This window comes from Giraffa tippelskirchi, chromosome 7 (genome assembly GCF_054371585.1).
Source record: "Giraffa tippelskirchi isolate mGirTip1 chromosome 7, T2T-mGirTip1v1.2.pri, whole genome shotgun sequence".
NCBI classification, from domain to species: Eukaryota; Metazoa; Chordata; class Mammalia; order Artiodactyla; family Giraffidae; genus Giraffa; species Giraffa tippelskirchi.
In genome coordinates this window covers 122,399,504-122,415,006 of record NC_137281.1, presented here as the reverse complement: position 1 = coordinate 122,415,006, position 15,503 = coordinate 122,399,504, and the positions used below count along the sequence as shown (strand labels likewise).

General features: G+C 39.5%; 1 protein-coding gene across 22 annotated transcripts in view; it reads left to right on the top strand.

Annotated features, from left to right (window-relative positions):
* Positions 1 to 4: 4 nt before the first annotated feature.
* The window catches only part of GALK2 (galactokinase 2), a 154,062-nt gene continuing 138,563 nt past the window's right edge, over positions 5 to 15,503 (top strand). For 7 of the 22 annotated variants that reach the window (XM_081508412.1, XM_081508425.1, XM_081508405.1 and 4 more), the window contains exon 1: positions 10,787 to 10,954. In XM_081508412.1, the coding sequence (XP_081364538.1) occupies positions 10,902 to 10,954 (53 nt within the window). In that variant the 5' untranslated portion in view covers positions 10,787 to 10,901. Of the gene's footprint in view, positions 154 to 225; positions 393 to 6,963; positions 7,074 to 9,342; positions 10,290 to 10,786; positions 10,955 to 12,565; positions 12,701 to 15,503 lie in introns of those variants that run through there. The other 15 variants (XR_014059124.1, XM_081508416.1, XM_081508413.1 and 12 more) reach the window with 7 other exon arrangements.

The following is a 15,503-nucleotide window of genomic DNA, read 5'->3' as shown; positions in this document are numbered from 1 at the left end:
CTCCGCGGCTCAGAGGCGTCACTCCCAGCTTCTCGCTTTCCCGACGCTCTTAGAGGAGCTGAATGTTTCCTCCCGGAACAAATGAGCTCTGTTTTGAGAGGATTCGCTACGACGCTAAAAGCGATTGCACCGTCCCCCTCTTCTTGTGAGACGGTTGGTGCCTTAGCAACTAAACCTAGCAACTAGGGAATCTTCAAGTGCTCCGGATATCAGCCGAAGGGCCTTGGAAACCTTTCGCTTATAACGTGCGGTTTCCAGCCTCCTGGGCAAGGGAACAGTCTCCTCCCTTGCCTGGGACTCTGGAACCATTTCAGTCTGGTGAAAGTAAGAGGCAGTTTGGGACTAGAAGGCTTTCGCGGAGAAAAGTCTGACATGCCTATCCTGTGTGACAGGTAGTATTATTTTTGCCATGATTACGGATGTGCGTTTAGCCCACACATTTTGGTGGGTGGTCCTGTGATGTTTGGAAATCTTACAGCAGCACGGTTTACACGTAATGTTTGTTATATTTCTAGTCGGCAAAACGACTCTGTAGATATCCTAAATTAAGTATCAATCTATTGAGGTACTTTAAGTTTTATTCAGTTGTTCGACGAATTATAAACTAAACTTTATTGCCTGTGGGACCAAATTAAGATAACAGTTAACAACTGTTTTTTTTTAAAAAATGCATTATTGTTGCACAGCATCATCAGTAGAATTCGAAATATTAATAAAAATTGAAATTGAAATTGAAATGAAGGGAGAAAATACTGCTTTTCAAACAGCATTTTCCATATAAACTTAAGTTTTGTCCACTTGAATTCACAAATTTTATATAGTTAACAGCACAAATATAATTTCGGATGCTTTTTTGCATCTTGTTATGTAACAGCATAGGACAATGTATGCAATATATTGTTGACAAAGATTATTTTAATAGTGGCATAATAAGCCCTTGGTTGAATGCAGTGTAATTTACTTAAGTGTGCTATTATTGTTATACATGTCGAATACTAGAATAATAACATTATTTTAAACTATTTTGGAGGGAGTATTTTTGTCACTTAATTTTTTTTCTTAGGAAAAATTCCAAGAAGAGGAATTGCAGGCTGGATTTTTTTTTTTTTTTCGTTTTGGCAGTTACTCAGTAAGTAACTGCTTTGCTTTTTTTTTTTTTTTTCCCCTGGCTGACCCAGGATACAGAATCTTAGTTCTCTGACTGTGCTCCCTGCATGGGAAGCATGGAGTCTTAACCACTGGATCAGTCAGGGAAGTCTCTGGATCTATTAGTAATCATTTGCTTTTGTTTTTATTTTAATAATTCAAAAAATTTTACTAGAGTATTGTTGATTTAAAATGTTGTGTTAGTTTCAGGAGTACAGCAAAGTGAATCAGTTGTACATATACATGTATTATTTATTGTTTTTTTTTTTTTTTTACTCTTTTTCCATATAGGCCATTATAGAGTATTTACTCAAGTAGAGTTCTCTGTGCTATACAGCAGGTTCTTATTAGTTTTCCATTTTATATATAGTGGTATGTATATGTCAGTCCTAACCTCCCAATTTAGTACTCATTTGTATTGCCATCTTTTTGGTCATAGTTTTTAAAAGTCATATTTATAGCAATAATACTGTCTACCTATAGACAAAATTTTACTTTCCTTCTTTGCCTCCCAATATTTTATAACGAGGAATTTCAAACATACTGAAAAATTTAAAGAATTAGTCCAGTGAACGCGTGTATACCCCTATCAGCTTTATTTGTATGTGTGTAAGTATTCCTAGAATCAGTTGAAAGTATAATAATATGCACATATCATTACATATCACTCAAATGCGGCTGTGTATTTCCTAAAAATAAGGAGATTCTCTTATTACAACATCATTGTTACACAAGGAAAATTAATTATTCCCTCACGTCATCTGATACCCAGTGCATGTTCAAAATTCCCTTATTAAACATAGACTTTTAGAATTGGAAGAACCTTTACATGTATCACTTCAGTCTCTAGGGCTTCCCAAGCATGGAAATTAATTATAACTTTTCAAATCCCACACCAGAGATTCTGATTCAGTAGGTCTGGGGTAGAACTCAAGAATCTGTTCTTGTAACCTTAAAATAAAACAATCTCCCTGTAAGTCATAAGTATATATCCTATTTTGTCTAGGATAACCTAGTCCTATTGTCCCAGAATAATAATTATCAGCATCCATCACTCTCAAAAGTCTGTACAATAAATCACATGATTACTCTATCTGTAACCCATACTTCTTCAGAAGAGAAAATAGAATCCCAAGGTGATTAAGAACTTTTTTTGCTCAGAGCAATCAGCTACATAGTTTTGCATTTTTAAGTCAGTATAGTAATTCTGAAATGATCTATTAATTGTCCATATGATCATATGTAATAAAACTGCATGTTTATTTACATTGAATTTATTTATATATTTTGGTGCCTTTTAATATAATTCCTTACTTCTACAATGTGGAAAAATTATTCAAGAAGTTAGTGACTAGGAGCACTAGGAAAAGTGCAGCCACATTTTGAGTGTAATATTCTTGGCCTTCAAATTTCATACACTTAGTCTGGAAATTTGCTGAGAGTAGTTGAAAAGGTTTTCACAGTGTTTAGCTCACTGCTTGGGTACACAAATGCAAATGAATATTTGTTGTAGAAATAAACATGTCAATCTTTCTATGCAGGCAATGCCCTTATATATATGTCTACACATCAAAATCTTTTTCTGTCTTCACAACTTCATTTAAATATCACTTCATTCACATATCCTATCCTAAATACTTTGTACAGTTAAGCTATTCTCTTTTTCTTGACATCAATTTTAATTAGCAGTAAAGTAAAAACTGGAAGTCACTCAGTCATATCGAGCTCTTTGCGACCCCATGGACTGCAGCCTGCCAGGCTCCTCTGTCCATGGAATTATTCAGGCAAAAATACTGGAGTGGGTTGCCATTCCCTTCTCCATGGGACCTTTCCAACCCAGGGATCAAACCTGAGTTTCTTGCATTGCAGAAAGATTCTTTACCATTTGAGCCACCAGGGAGGCCCCAATGGTAAATCATTAAAAAATTTTTATTTTAACAGTTTATTGATCTGATCCGGTGCCCTTGTACAAAGTGGTTCCTGTGTTTAAAAAATATTTTTTAAAAAGCTGTTTAAGGTATAATTTATCAGATTTATTGAGGTACATTAAACTGTACACTATGAGCCATAAACTGAAACTATGAGCCATGCCATGTAGTGCCACCAAAGATGGATGGGTCATGGTAGAGAGTTTGGACAAAATGTGGTCGACTGGAGAAGGGCATGGCAAACCACTTCAGTATTCTTGCCTTGAGAACCCCATGAACAGTATGGAAAGGCAAAAAGATAGGACACAGAAGATGAACTCCCCAGGTCGGTAGGTGCCCAGTATGCTGCTGGAGATCAGTGGAGAAATAACTCCAGAAAGAATGAAGGGATGGAGCTAAAGCAAAAACAACTCCCAGTTGTGGATGTGACTGCTGATGGAAGCAAGGTCTGCTGCTGTAAAGAGCAGTATTGCATAGGAACCTGAAATGTTAGGTCCATGAATCAAGGCAAATTGGAAGTGGTCAAACAGGAGATGGCAATAGTGAATGTCGACATTCTAGGAATCAGCAAACTAAAATGGACTGGAATGGGTAAATTTAATTCAGATGACCATTATATCTACTACTGTGGGCAAGAATCCCTTTGAAGAAATGGAGTAGCCATCATAGTCAGGAAAAGTGTCCAAAATGCAGTACTTGGATGCAATGTCAAAAACAGCAGAATGACTTCTGTTCGTTTCAAAGGCAAACCATTCAATATCACAGTAATCCAAGTCTATCCCCTGACTAGTAATCCTGAAGAAGCTGAAGTTGAATGGTTCTATAAAGACCTACAAACCTTGTAGAACTAACACCCCAAAAAGATGTCCTTTTCATTGTAGGGGACTGGAATACAAAAGTAGAAAGTCAAGAAACACCTGAAGTAAAAAGCAAATTTGGCCTTGGAGTACAGAATAAAGCAGGGCAAAGGCTAATAGAGTTTTGCCAAGAAAACGCACTGGTCATAGCAAACACCCTCTTCCAACAACACAAGAGAAGACTCTACACATGGACATCACCAGATGGTCAACACCGAAATCAGATTGAGTATATTCTTTGCAGCCAAAGATGGAGAAGCTCTGCAGAGTCAGCAAAAACAAGACCGGGATCTGACTGTGGCTCAGATCATGAACTCCTATTGCCAAGTTCAGACTTAAATTGAAGAAAGTAAAGAAAACCACTAGACCATTCAGGAATGACCTAAATCAAATCTCTTATGATTATACAGTGGAAGTGAGAAATAGATTTCAGGGACTAGATCTGATAGACTAGATCTGATAGAGTGCCTGATGAATTATGGGTGGAGGTTCATGACATTATACAGGAGGGAGGGATCAAGACCATCTCCCAGAAAAAGAAATGCAAAAAAGCAAAATGGCTGTCTGAGGAGGCGTTGCAAATAGCTGTGAAAAGAAGAGAAGCGAAAAACCAAGGAGAAAAGGAAAGATATACCCATTTGAATGCAGAGTTCCAAAGAATAGCAAGAAGATATAAGAAAGCCTTCCTCAGTGATCAGTGCAAAGAAATAAAGGAAAAGAATAGAATGGGAAAGGCTAGAGATCTCTTCAAGAAACTTAGAGATACCAAGGGAACATTTCATGCAAAGATCGGCACGATAAAGGACAGAAATGATATGGACCTAACAGAAGCATAAGATATTAAGAAGAGGTGGCAAGAATACACAGAAGAACTGTATAAAAAAGATCTTCACAATCCAGATAATCACCATGGTGTGATCACTCACCTAGAGCCAGACATCCTGGAATGTGAAGTCAGGTGGGCCTTAGGAAGCATCACTACAAACAAAGCTAGTGTAGGTGATGGAATTCCAGTTGAGCTATTTCAAATCCTAAAAGATGATGCTGTGAAAGTGCTGCACTCAACATGCCAGCAAATTTGGAAAATGCAGCAGTGGCCACAGGACTGGAAAAGATTGGTTTTCATTCCAGTCTCAAAGAAAGGCAATGCCAAAGAATGCTCAAACTAACACACAATTGCACTCATCTCACACGCTAGTAAAGTAATGCTCAAAATTCTCCAAGCCAGGCTTAAACAGTGTGGGAACCATACTGTGAACTTCCAGATGTTCAAGCTGGTTTTAGAAAAGGCAGAGGAACCAGAGATCAAATCGCCAACATCTGCTGGATCATTGAAAAAGCAAGAGAGTTCCAGAAAAACATCTATTTCTGCTTTATTGACTATGCCAAAGTCTTTGACTGTGTAGATCACAATAAACTGTGGAAAATTCTTCAAGAGATGGGAATACCAGACCACCTGACCTGCCTCTTTAGAAACCTGTATGCAGGTCAGGAAGCAACAGTTAGAACTGGACATGGAATGACAGACTGGTTCCAAATAGGGCAAGGAGTATGTCAAGGCTGTATATTGTCACCCTGCTTATTTAACTTATATGCAGAGTACATCATGAGAAACGCTGGGCTGGAAGAAGCACAGGCTGGAATCAAGGTTGCTGGGAGAAATTTCAATAACCTCAGATATGCAGATGACACCACCCTTATAGCAGAAAGTGAAGAAGAACTAAAGAGCCTCTTGATGAAAGTGAGAGAGGAGAGTGAAAAAGTTGGCTTAAAGCTCAACATTCAGAAAACTAAGATCATGGCATCTGGTCCCATCTCTTCATGGGAAATAGATGGGGAAACAGTGGAAACAGTGCCAGACTTTATTTTTCTGGGCTCCAAAATCACTACAGATGGTGACTGCAGCCATGAAATTAAAAGACGCTTACTGCTTGGAAGGAAAGTTATGACCAACCTAGACAGCATATTAAAAAGCAGAGACATTACTTTGCTAACAAAGGTCCATCTAGTCAAGGTTATGGTTTTTCCAGTAGTCATGTATGGATGTGAGAGTTGGACTGTGAAGAAAGCTGAGCGCCGAAGAATTGATGCTTTTGAGCTGTGGTGTTGGAGAAGACTCTTGAGAGTCCCTTGGACTGCAAGGAGATCCAACCAGTCCATCCTAAAGGAGATCAGTCCTGGGTGTTCATTGGAAGGACTGATGTTGAAGCTGAAACTCCAACACTTTGGCCACCTGATGCGAAAAGTTGACTCATTGGAAAAGACCCTGATGCTGGGAAGGATTGGGGGCAGGAGGAGAAGGGGACGACAGAGGATGAGATGGCTGGATAGCATCACCGACTCGATATACATGAGTCTGGGCAAACTCCAGGAGTTGGTGATGGACAGGGAGGCCTGGCGTGTTGTGATTCATGAGGTCGCAAAGAGTTGTACACGACTGAGTGAACTGAACTTATGTAAATGCATGGTGTTTACAAAATGCTCAGTACACATATCATTTTTAACTCAATCAAACTACTCATAATATCCTTTCAGAATACTCTATACTGCAATTACTCTTTCATTTCTAAAATTGCTATAGTGGGAATATGCAAATAAAGGATAAGTAGGCATGATATGAGGGGCTTCCCAGGTGGCTCAGTGGTAAAGAATATGCCTGCCAATGCAGGAGATGAGGTTTGATCCCTGGGGTCAGGAAGATCCCCTTCAGGAGGATAATGGCAACCCACTCCAGTAACCTTGCCTGGAAAATCCCATGAACAGAAGAACCTTGCAGGCTACCGTCCATGGCGTCAAAAAGAACGAACAACTAAGCATGCACACAGGCATGATAGGAGCTTCCTTTTTTCACACTGGCTTTCGAAAAATATCTTTTGTTAAATGCAGTTACACAAACTTAGCAATGTTATTTGCCATTTTCATATCTCTAATGCCTATTCATTTTTATTCTTACCCAAAATGGTGACCTTACCTCCATAGTTTTGTGCCATGAACACACTTTTTTTTTTTTTTTTTGGCCATGCCACTTGCAGAATGTTTGTTCCCTGACCGGAGATGGAACCCATACACCTTGCAGTCAAAACATGGAGTCTTAAACCACTGCACTGCCAGGGAAGTCCTTAAATGCACTTTTCAGCAAGAGGTATGTGTGGAGGCTAAGTAGGGAGCTGACACAATTATACTATAATTCAAAGATTGTTTTTGTTTCTTTTCTTTACTGAAATCAGCAAGTTCTTTCAGTATGTTTTTCATTAATCCTTCTGTCATTCCCCTGTCAGCTAAAGCAGCACAATCTTCAACTGACAATTGACAAATAATTTGTGCATGGAATGCTGTAGCTGTATTCCCTTGGCTATTCCCCATACAACCTCCTTTTAATTTGGGGGACTATCAAACTTCTACTTTTTAACAATTGACTTCAGATTCCAGAGATTCCTCTCTATTCCTTTTGAGTTCTTTTAAACCAGAACTTTCCCCTTTTTCCTTCAGATTTTTCCTACTTTTCAGAATCTGTACCTATCTTTTCTCTACCCCTAGTCTTTCATTTCTATCCTTATTCCTATGTTAGTTTATAATTTAGACTTTAAACCTTATTGTAAGTGTGGCCATGTGTAAAAGGGCTTCCCAGGTGGCTCAGCAGTAAAGATTCTGCCCGCACTGCAGGAGCTGTAGGAGATGCAGGTTCTATCCCTGGGTCAGGAAGATCCCCTGGAGGTGGAAATGGTTGCAACCTACTCCACTGTTCTTGCCTGAAAAATCCCAAAAACTGCTAAGTCGCTTCAGTCGTGTCCGACTCTGTGCGACCCCATAGACGGCAGCCCACCAGGCTCCACCATCCCTGGGATTCTCCAGGCAAGAACACTGGAGTGGGTTGCCATTTCCTTCTCCAATGCATGAAAGTTAAAAGTGAAAGTGAAGTCGCTCAGTCATGTCCGACTCTTCGCCACCCCATGGACTGCAGCCCACCAGGCTCCTCCGTCCATGGGATCCCCAAAACAGAGGAGCCTAATAGGCTAGTCAATGGGGGTCACAAAAAGACACGACTGAAGCAACTTGAGCACACCACATGCAAAAAATAAAGAACTGAGGGGTTCAAGATTTGTGAAAATAAAAATTCTGTAAAATTTAGACATTAAACATTTATCAGATAGGTCTAATAAGAACCAAAGGAATATCTTAAAATTGAAAAAAGAACAATATTTTTTCACTTCATAAGGTTGTTGGGAAAATTTAAAGAGAATAATAATATGTGAAGTGCTTACTTACATATCAGGAAGCCTGGCATAAGGAAGATAGTATAAGAAAGTAATGTTTATTTTGGTTTTTGGTTTCTATTTGGAGTTCTTTAGTAGTTTGAAAATAAGTTGTTTTAAGAGCAATGTTTTATTAAAATTACAATGTATACACTTTAATTTGGGGACACAAATTACTAATTGTCTGAACAATTTTTTTAAGCATACTTCAGTAAGGCCTCAGGGTCTCACCAGACGTCACACATTCAGAGTAGGCTGGGCTAGGAGTCTGCGACCTGGGTTTTGATTCCAGCCTTTACTCTTTCACTTTGGGGCCATCATTTCAAAAAAGGGAGTTTTAGCAGTTGCTCTAAAAGGTGCTTTCTAGTCTGTATCAGTTTTGCTGAGACTGAAATAGCAATGTATTCAAGATTTGCCTAATGATTTGCCCTCATGTTTCATTTATCAAAGCTAATATTTGACCATCAAATACACATTTAATAGAAAATATCCTTTTATGAACTGGAGTATCCATAGTCAATCTTTTCTTTCTCTTTCTTTCTTTTTGCCACACTGCACAACTTGCAGGGTCTTAGTTCCCTCATCAGAGACTGAATCCTGAACCCAGGCCCCAGTAGTGAAAGCGCTGAGTCCTAACCACAGGACTGCCAGGGATTTCCTTTATGGTGCTTTCACTGCCACGGCCAGGTTTGGGGTTCAATCCCTGGTCCAGGAACTAAGATCCTGCACTTGTGAGAACAAACAAAGCATATAAAATGAGCTTGTTTGGGACAATTTTTAAAACATAGTATTTTCAGAACTTCAAAATTTACTTATTTTTCAATGACCATAGAAAATATGTTAGAAATGTATCTGACATACTTTCCGTTTTCATATTTACTGATGTTCCTAAGAATTTTACATTTTTTTTCTCACTTAGGGTCTTTCCACATTCAAACCTATTTACAGAGATGACAGTGATGTCTCCCTTTACTCAAGAGTAAGCCACAATAACCATCCTACTGGGATTTATTGGGGTTCAAAAAAGAGATATAACTGCTTCATTTCAAAGTGATAAGGAGGGACTGAAATAATAATGAGAGAATAGCTCTGAGACCAGACCAACGTTGTGTCTATGATGTTTCATTTACAGTAACAACTCAGGGATGTACCGGGGCGGGGGGTGTGGGGTGCAGTCCTTTTAGCTAGCCTTTGACACTGTCAATCCATACTTCAGCCTTCATTTCCCTTTTACCCTTCCCCAACACACACATATAGAAGTCCAGGAATGGCAAATTGTTGAATGTCTCTGGGGTATGCCAGTAATCTTATTGTTTTGGGCATGTCAGCCCAAACTGCTTCAAATAGGAAAACTTGGGATAGGTGTATTGGTACTGGCTTCACATGGGTTTAGTCTCAGCATTCCGAGATACAAAGTACACTAGAGCGTTAATAGACTTGAAGTTTAATTCAAGTTTTGCTACCAATTAACAGTGCAACCTTAAAGGCAAGTCACTTTACCTTTCAGTCATTCATTCAGCTCATCTTACTTGTTGATTAGAAAACCAGTCTCCCAAGTACTGTTCTAGGTGCTGGGGATTCACACTTCCTACATTCAAGTTGTTTACCTTCTAGTGGTAGTGATGGTGAACATGGTGAGACAGACAATAAATAAGCAGAACTTGTGAGAACAATGAAGGAAAGAAAGCAGTAATATGATAAGAGTGATGAGGTGGATGGGGGTGGTGTGCTTCTTGAGATAGAGTATCTGAGATGTCTCTGCTGCTGCTGCTTCTGCTAAGTCACTTCAGTCGTGTCCGACTCTATGCGACCCCATAGAAGGCAGCCCCAACCAGGCTCCCCCATCCCTGGGATTCTCCAGACAAGAATACTGGAGTGGGTTGCCATTTCCTTCTCCAATGCATGAAAGTGAAAAGTGAAAGTGAAGTCGCTCAGTCGTGCCAACTCTTCAAGACCCCATGGACTGCAGCCTACCAGGCTCCTCCTTCCATGGGATTTTCCAGGCAAGAGTACTGGAGTGGGGTGCCATTGCCTTCTCCGGAGCTGTCTCTAGGCAACTGAAAAAGCAAGGTGTTGAACTGGAGGCTAAGAGTATCTGGCAGTTGGTAAGACATGTATTTTCTTCTTTTCATTATTACTTATGTTCTGGGAAGGCCTACCAATGCCTCTATTCTGGAAATAAATGCAAGTGTGTTTAAGTCAAGCTCCACATCAATTTGATAGTCTAATTTTTGAAGTACTCTATTTAAGAAGCAATAAGTAAATATTTTAGTGTTATTTGGGGGGAGTTGATGATGGCCATTAAAGAAAAAACAAATAACAATACCCTCTAACAATAATAATAATAAAAAAAGCAAACTGAGGTGCCAAGTTGTAATTCTGTGCACAGACTTATGCCCAGGATGAAGAAAGAAAACCTCCTTAGCTGTGCTGGGCTCAGAGGCTCCAGTGCGCCCCCGGGGGGTCCCCGGGAGCTCAGAGCAGCAAGGCCGCAATACCTGACAGCTGTCGGGAAGGCTCCGAGCCCCAGAGCCCAGGGAGGAGGAGCCACGGGAGGGGCCGACAGGAAGCAGCCACCTCAGCGAAAAGGCAGGATTTCCGCGGGGTCAATGCCGGTGTCTCCCGGAAGAAAGGGCTCGGCTGCAGATGTCCCGTGATTACCTCGAAAGTCTTGCTTCGCCGGTTGAAACTGCAGAATAAAGAAGGATTAGCAAAATATGGCTACGGAGGGCCCTGCCGTGCGTCGAGTCCAGGTGGCGGAACATCCCAGGTGGGGGAGAGGAGATGCCCGCGCTTTGGGATCGCTTGGGTTGGATAGATGTAGAGGCTGTCAGGGCTTTCGGCTCTTCCAGGAGCAGACAGAATCCTTGGGATGTTACAAGGTCACTTGGCTGGGATTGCAAGAAGACCGCGCCGCAAAGTCTGGCCAACCTTGTTCGCTACCAAGGGTTGTGTGTCTTGCTTCATGCATGCAGATCCTTCTTTCCCTTGCGGAAGGGTGGGACATTTTCTGCTGGGCTTTAACAGAAAAACCCAAATTGATTTTGAACCTCTTCTCTCTTTGTTTTGCCTGCCAGTTGATAGTGCTTTTTAAAGTCCCCCTTTAAAAATATCGAAAGCAATCAATTACAGCCAAAACAAAAACAAGAAAATGACCCCCAAACCAAAAAACCCCCTTGGTCTCTGCATCCTTTTAAACAAATAATGGAACCTATGCACCTTCACTTAGGGAATTAATCTGCTGCCAGTACCCAGCTACAGAATAATTATCAGCTTAAGTGATACCACCTGGAGGATATTTTCATTTGAGGTCATCTTGCAAATGCTTAATGGAAATACTTGTTTCTGACATAAGACAGAAATCTCATAGAATGAAATCTCCACCTGCTGGGTATTAGCTCTATAGCTTTTCTAAGGTTGGCTTTGCTCCCCTTTTGTTGTTTCTCATTTTTAGTGTTTGTTCCCTGTTAACATTTTTCTCTGTAATTAAGTCCTAAAGTTCTCCCTACTTCCTGGTTTATGACTGTCATGTGACAGTTAACAATATTACAGCATACTAAAACTTGAAAATGCTTTTTCATCCTTGAAACATCAAAGAGTGGGTCTTTAGTTACCAGAAAGGTATGTAATTTTTGATTCTGGAGACCAGCACAGCATTAGGTGAGTTACAAATGTCATATATTATTCTGTGTTTCCATTTTATGCCATTTTAGTCATTATGCTTCATATTTCTATAGTTACCCTGTGAGAAGGGGGATGGTAACATGTACTAAAAGTGAAGAACTGTTTACTAAATTTCCTTTGAGTTGTTTCTTGCCTTAAGGGACCTTTACAGTATTTATCCATGCATGCATGTGTGCTAAGTTGCTTCAGTCATGTCTGACTCTTTGCGACCCCGTGGACTGTAGCCCACCAGGTTCCTCTGGCCATTGGATTCTCCAGGCAAGAATACTGGAGTGGATTGCCATGCCCTCCTCCAGGGGATCTTTCTGACCGAGGGATCCAACCTGCGTCTCTTATGTCTCCTGCATTGGCAGGCGGGCTCTTTACCACTGGTACCGCCTGGGAAGCCCAGTTGTTTATGCAGCAGACATTTATTGTTAATATTTAGTGTTCTGTGGTAGCTACAGAAGAGGTCATATAGTAGTCTGGTAAGGGTGCACTTTGCCATTTTCCTGTTTTTCACTTGACACAGTTATTAACTTCAAGCTATGTTTGAGCCACTTATTCATTTTATCAGGAATGAGTCCAGTTAAGTCTAGATAGTATATCTACAAACTCACCTAACTGGTCATATGTTGCAGTATGCTGAAAGGGAAAAACATGCATGAGTGCCGCATTATCAGATTGTCCTTTTTTGGAACTTCTGCTCTTTCTTCAGGATACTGTCAACTGGAAAAACACACAACATGAGAGTTGTGAGTTAAGTTTTATTTGGGGCACAATGAGGACGATGGCCTGGGAGGCAGCATTTCAGATAACTCTTAGAAACTGCTCTGAAGAGGTGGGGCGGAAGGTCAGTATGTGTGTGATTTTGGTGAAGTGGACTACTTTCTATCAAGCAAACATTATTTTGCAGAAAGTTGCTGCTAGTCTCATAAAGGTTACTGCTAGTCACAAGGAGCAGATGTTGCCATGAAGGATGTTAATGCTTTTCTAAATATGAGGAGATGCAAGAATTGGACTCATAAAATCTTCTTCTGAAAGTATCTATCTGAAGGCCTGTTCTGCTGGTTTTTCCCAGAGCATCAAGTGCCTCATTCCTAATCTCCACCCTGAACTCCTTTCAGGGTATGGTGAAGGTCAATGGTCACAGCAGCTTGCATTTTAATCCTTATAGAGGTAGATGCAGGTGTCAATTTTAGTTGGCAATGCCTTTTCAGCTTCACAGGACACATGACCTTCTGAGTAAAGGGACTAGTCAACCACGTCATATATTTTAGTAAACTTAATTTCTTTTTTATTCATTTTAAAAAATCAATCTTGCTTGCTTCCTGTACTTCAGATCCCACTGTTCTAAGATTTCATTCTTAGCATTTCTTTGCATTTAGAGCCACTGTTCTAAGTAGATTGGTTTATAGATGTACTATCTAGATTTAACTGAATTCACTCTTGATAAAATGAACTACTGATCTAAGTTTCTGTGCATTCTCTTCTCTTTTCCTTCTCTTTTGGATTAAGTTTTATTAAAAAGAATTTTTTTTTTTAGTTTTTTTAAGTTTTTATTCTATTATTATTATTTTTTATGCTTGCTTACATCAGGTCTTAGTTGCGGTACACAGGCTTAGTTGCCCCATGATATGTGAGATCCCAGTTCCCTTATCAGAGACTGAACCTGCATCCCCAGTATTGGAAGGTGGATTCTTAACTACTAGACCACAAGGGAAGTCCCATGAGATTAAAGTTTAAATTGTTGGATTATCATTACTTTTTGGTAACAGCTTTATTGATATATAATTCACATACTGTACAGTTCAATTATTTAGAGTTTACAATTAAATCATTTTTGGTATATTTACAGGATTGTGCAACCATCACCATAATCAAACTTAGAACATTCCCATCCCCACCCCCCACAAAGAACTCTGCATCTGTTAAGCTTTCACTTCCTTGATACCTGCAAGCCCTAAGCAAATTCTAATGTACTGTTTGCCTGTAGATTTGCTTATTTTAGACCTTTGAAATAAATGGAATCAGATAATATGTTTCTGTGTATGTGTGTGACTGGCTTCTTTCACTTAATACAATGTTTCAAGGTTCAACTGTGTTGTAACATGTTATCAATATGCCATTCCTTTTTATGATTGAATAACATTCCATTGCATTGACATATGACATTTTGTTTATCCATTCATCAATTGATGGGCATTTGAGTTGCTTCCACTTTTTGGCTCTATGATTAATGGTGCTGTATAAACACATTCTTAATATGAAAGATTTGAATTTTTTAAAAGTATAGTCAGTAAAGCCTGAAAACCCTACAGTTCTTTTTCTTATAATCTGATTCTTATCCTTACTGCCAATTCTTACTTCCCTTCTTAGAAGTTTGGTTTGTTTTGTTTCCTTGTAATATCATTATATCCTTTTGGTATCATTGTATCTTTGTAATATTCAGTCATGGCTGAGTGACTGAACTGAAGTGTCTAATTGCATTACCTGTATCTCCAGTACTGTGTGATTAGATGTGGAGACAGTGGAAATTTTTGTCTTATTTTTGATCTTAGTGGAAATGTCTCTAGAATTTCCTCATTAGCTCTTGGATTCAAGACTGAGATATATGTAGTCACGTTAAGATAGACACCTTTGGGGACTTCCCTGGTGGTCCAGTGTTTAAGAATCTGCTGCCAATGCAGGGGACCTGGGTTTGATCCCTGGTCCAGGGAAAATGCCACATGCCGTGGGGCAACTAAGCCTGTGCGCCACAACTACTGAGCCTGCAGTCTAAAGCCCACAAGCCATAATTAGAGAGTAGTCCCTGCTCCTCACAACTAGAGAAAGCCTGAAAGCATCAATGGAGACCCAGTGCAGCCAAAAATAAATTAATTAATTAAAAAAAAAAGATAAACACCTTTGGGAATGAATTTTATAACTTTTTAGCATCTATGAAAGTAGTCCTATAATTTTTTTCTCCTTAGATTTAATATGATATATTATTTTAATGGATTATCCTAATACTTTCAGCTTTGCATTCCTGGAGTTAATTCCACTTGGCATGAACTATTTTCTTAATGTGGTGCTGCCTTATACTTACTAATCTTTTATTAATTACATTTGCATTAATATTCAAAAGCGACATTAGTCTGTAGTTGCATTTTCTTGGACTATGTCTATCTAGTTTAGATATCCATGCTACACTTGCTTCATAACAAGAATTAGACCATTTTTCTTTATTTTTCCATTCTCTGGAACAACTTGTGGAACATATGGGCTATCTGATGTTCATGCTTGGGTAGAATTTTCTTGTAAAACATCTGGGCTTAATGCATATGTGTCAGTGGTTCTTTGATGAATTTATTTCTTCTATGGAAATGGATCTGTTTTTATAAATTGTATTTCCCTAGGAAATTATCCATTTTCTGTAGGATTTCTATTGTGGCTATCCGACAGAAACAAGATGGACCCTCCACTCCCAAATTTGGTTTGAATATTGAGACTGGTAATACCACATGAAGAAGAGGGTATGAAAACTTTATTATTCACATAATGAGATTTTCTGGGGAGGGCGGAGCAGGCCACCCAAATTGACCAAAAGTGGCTTGAGAGAACAAGGAAAAGAGACTAGCATGAGGTTTTTGTAGTGGTTAGGAGATGGAGCTGAT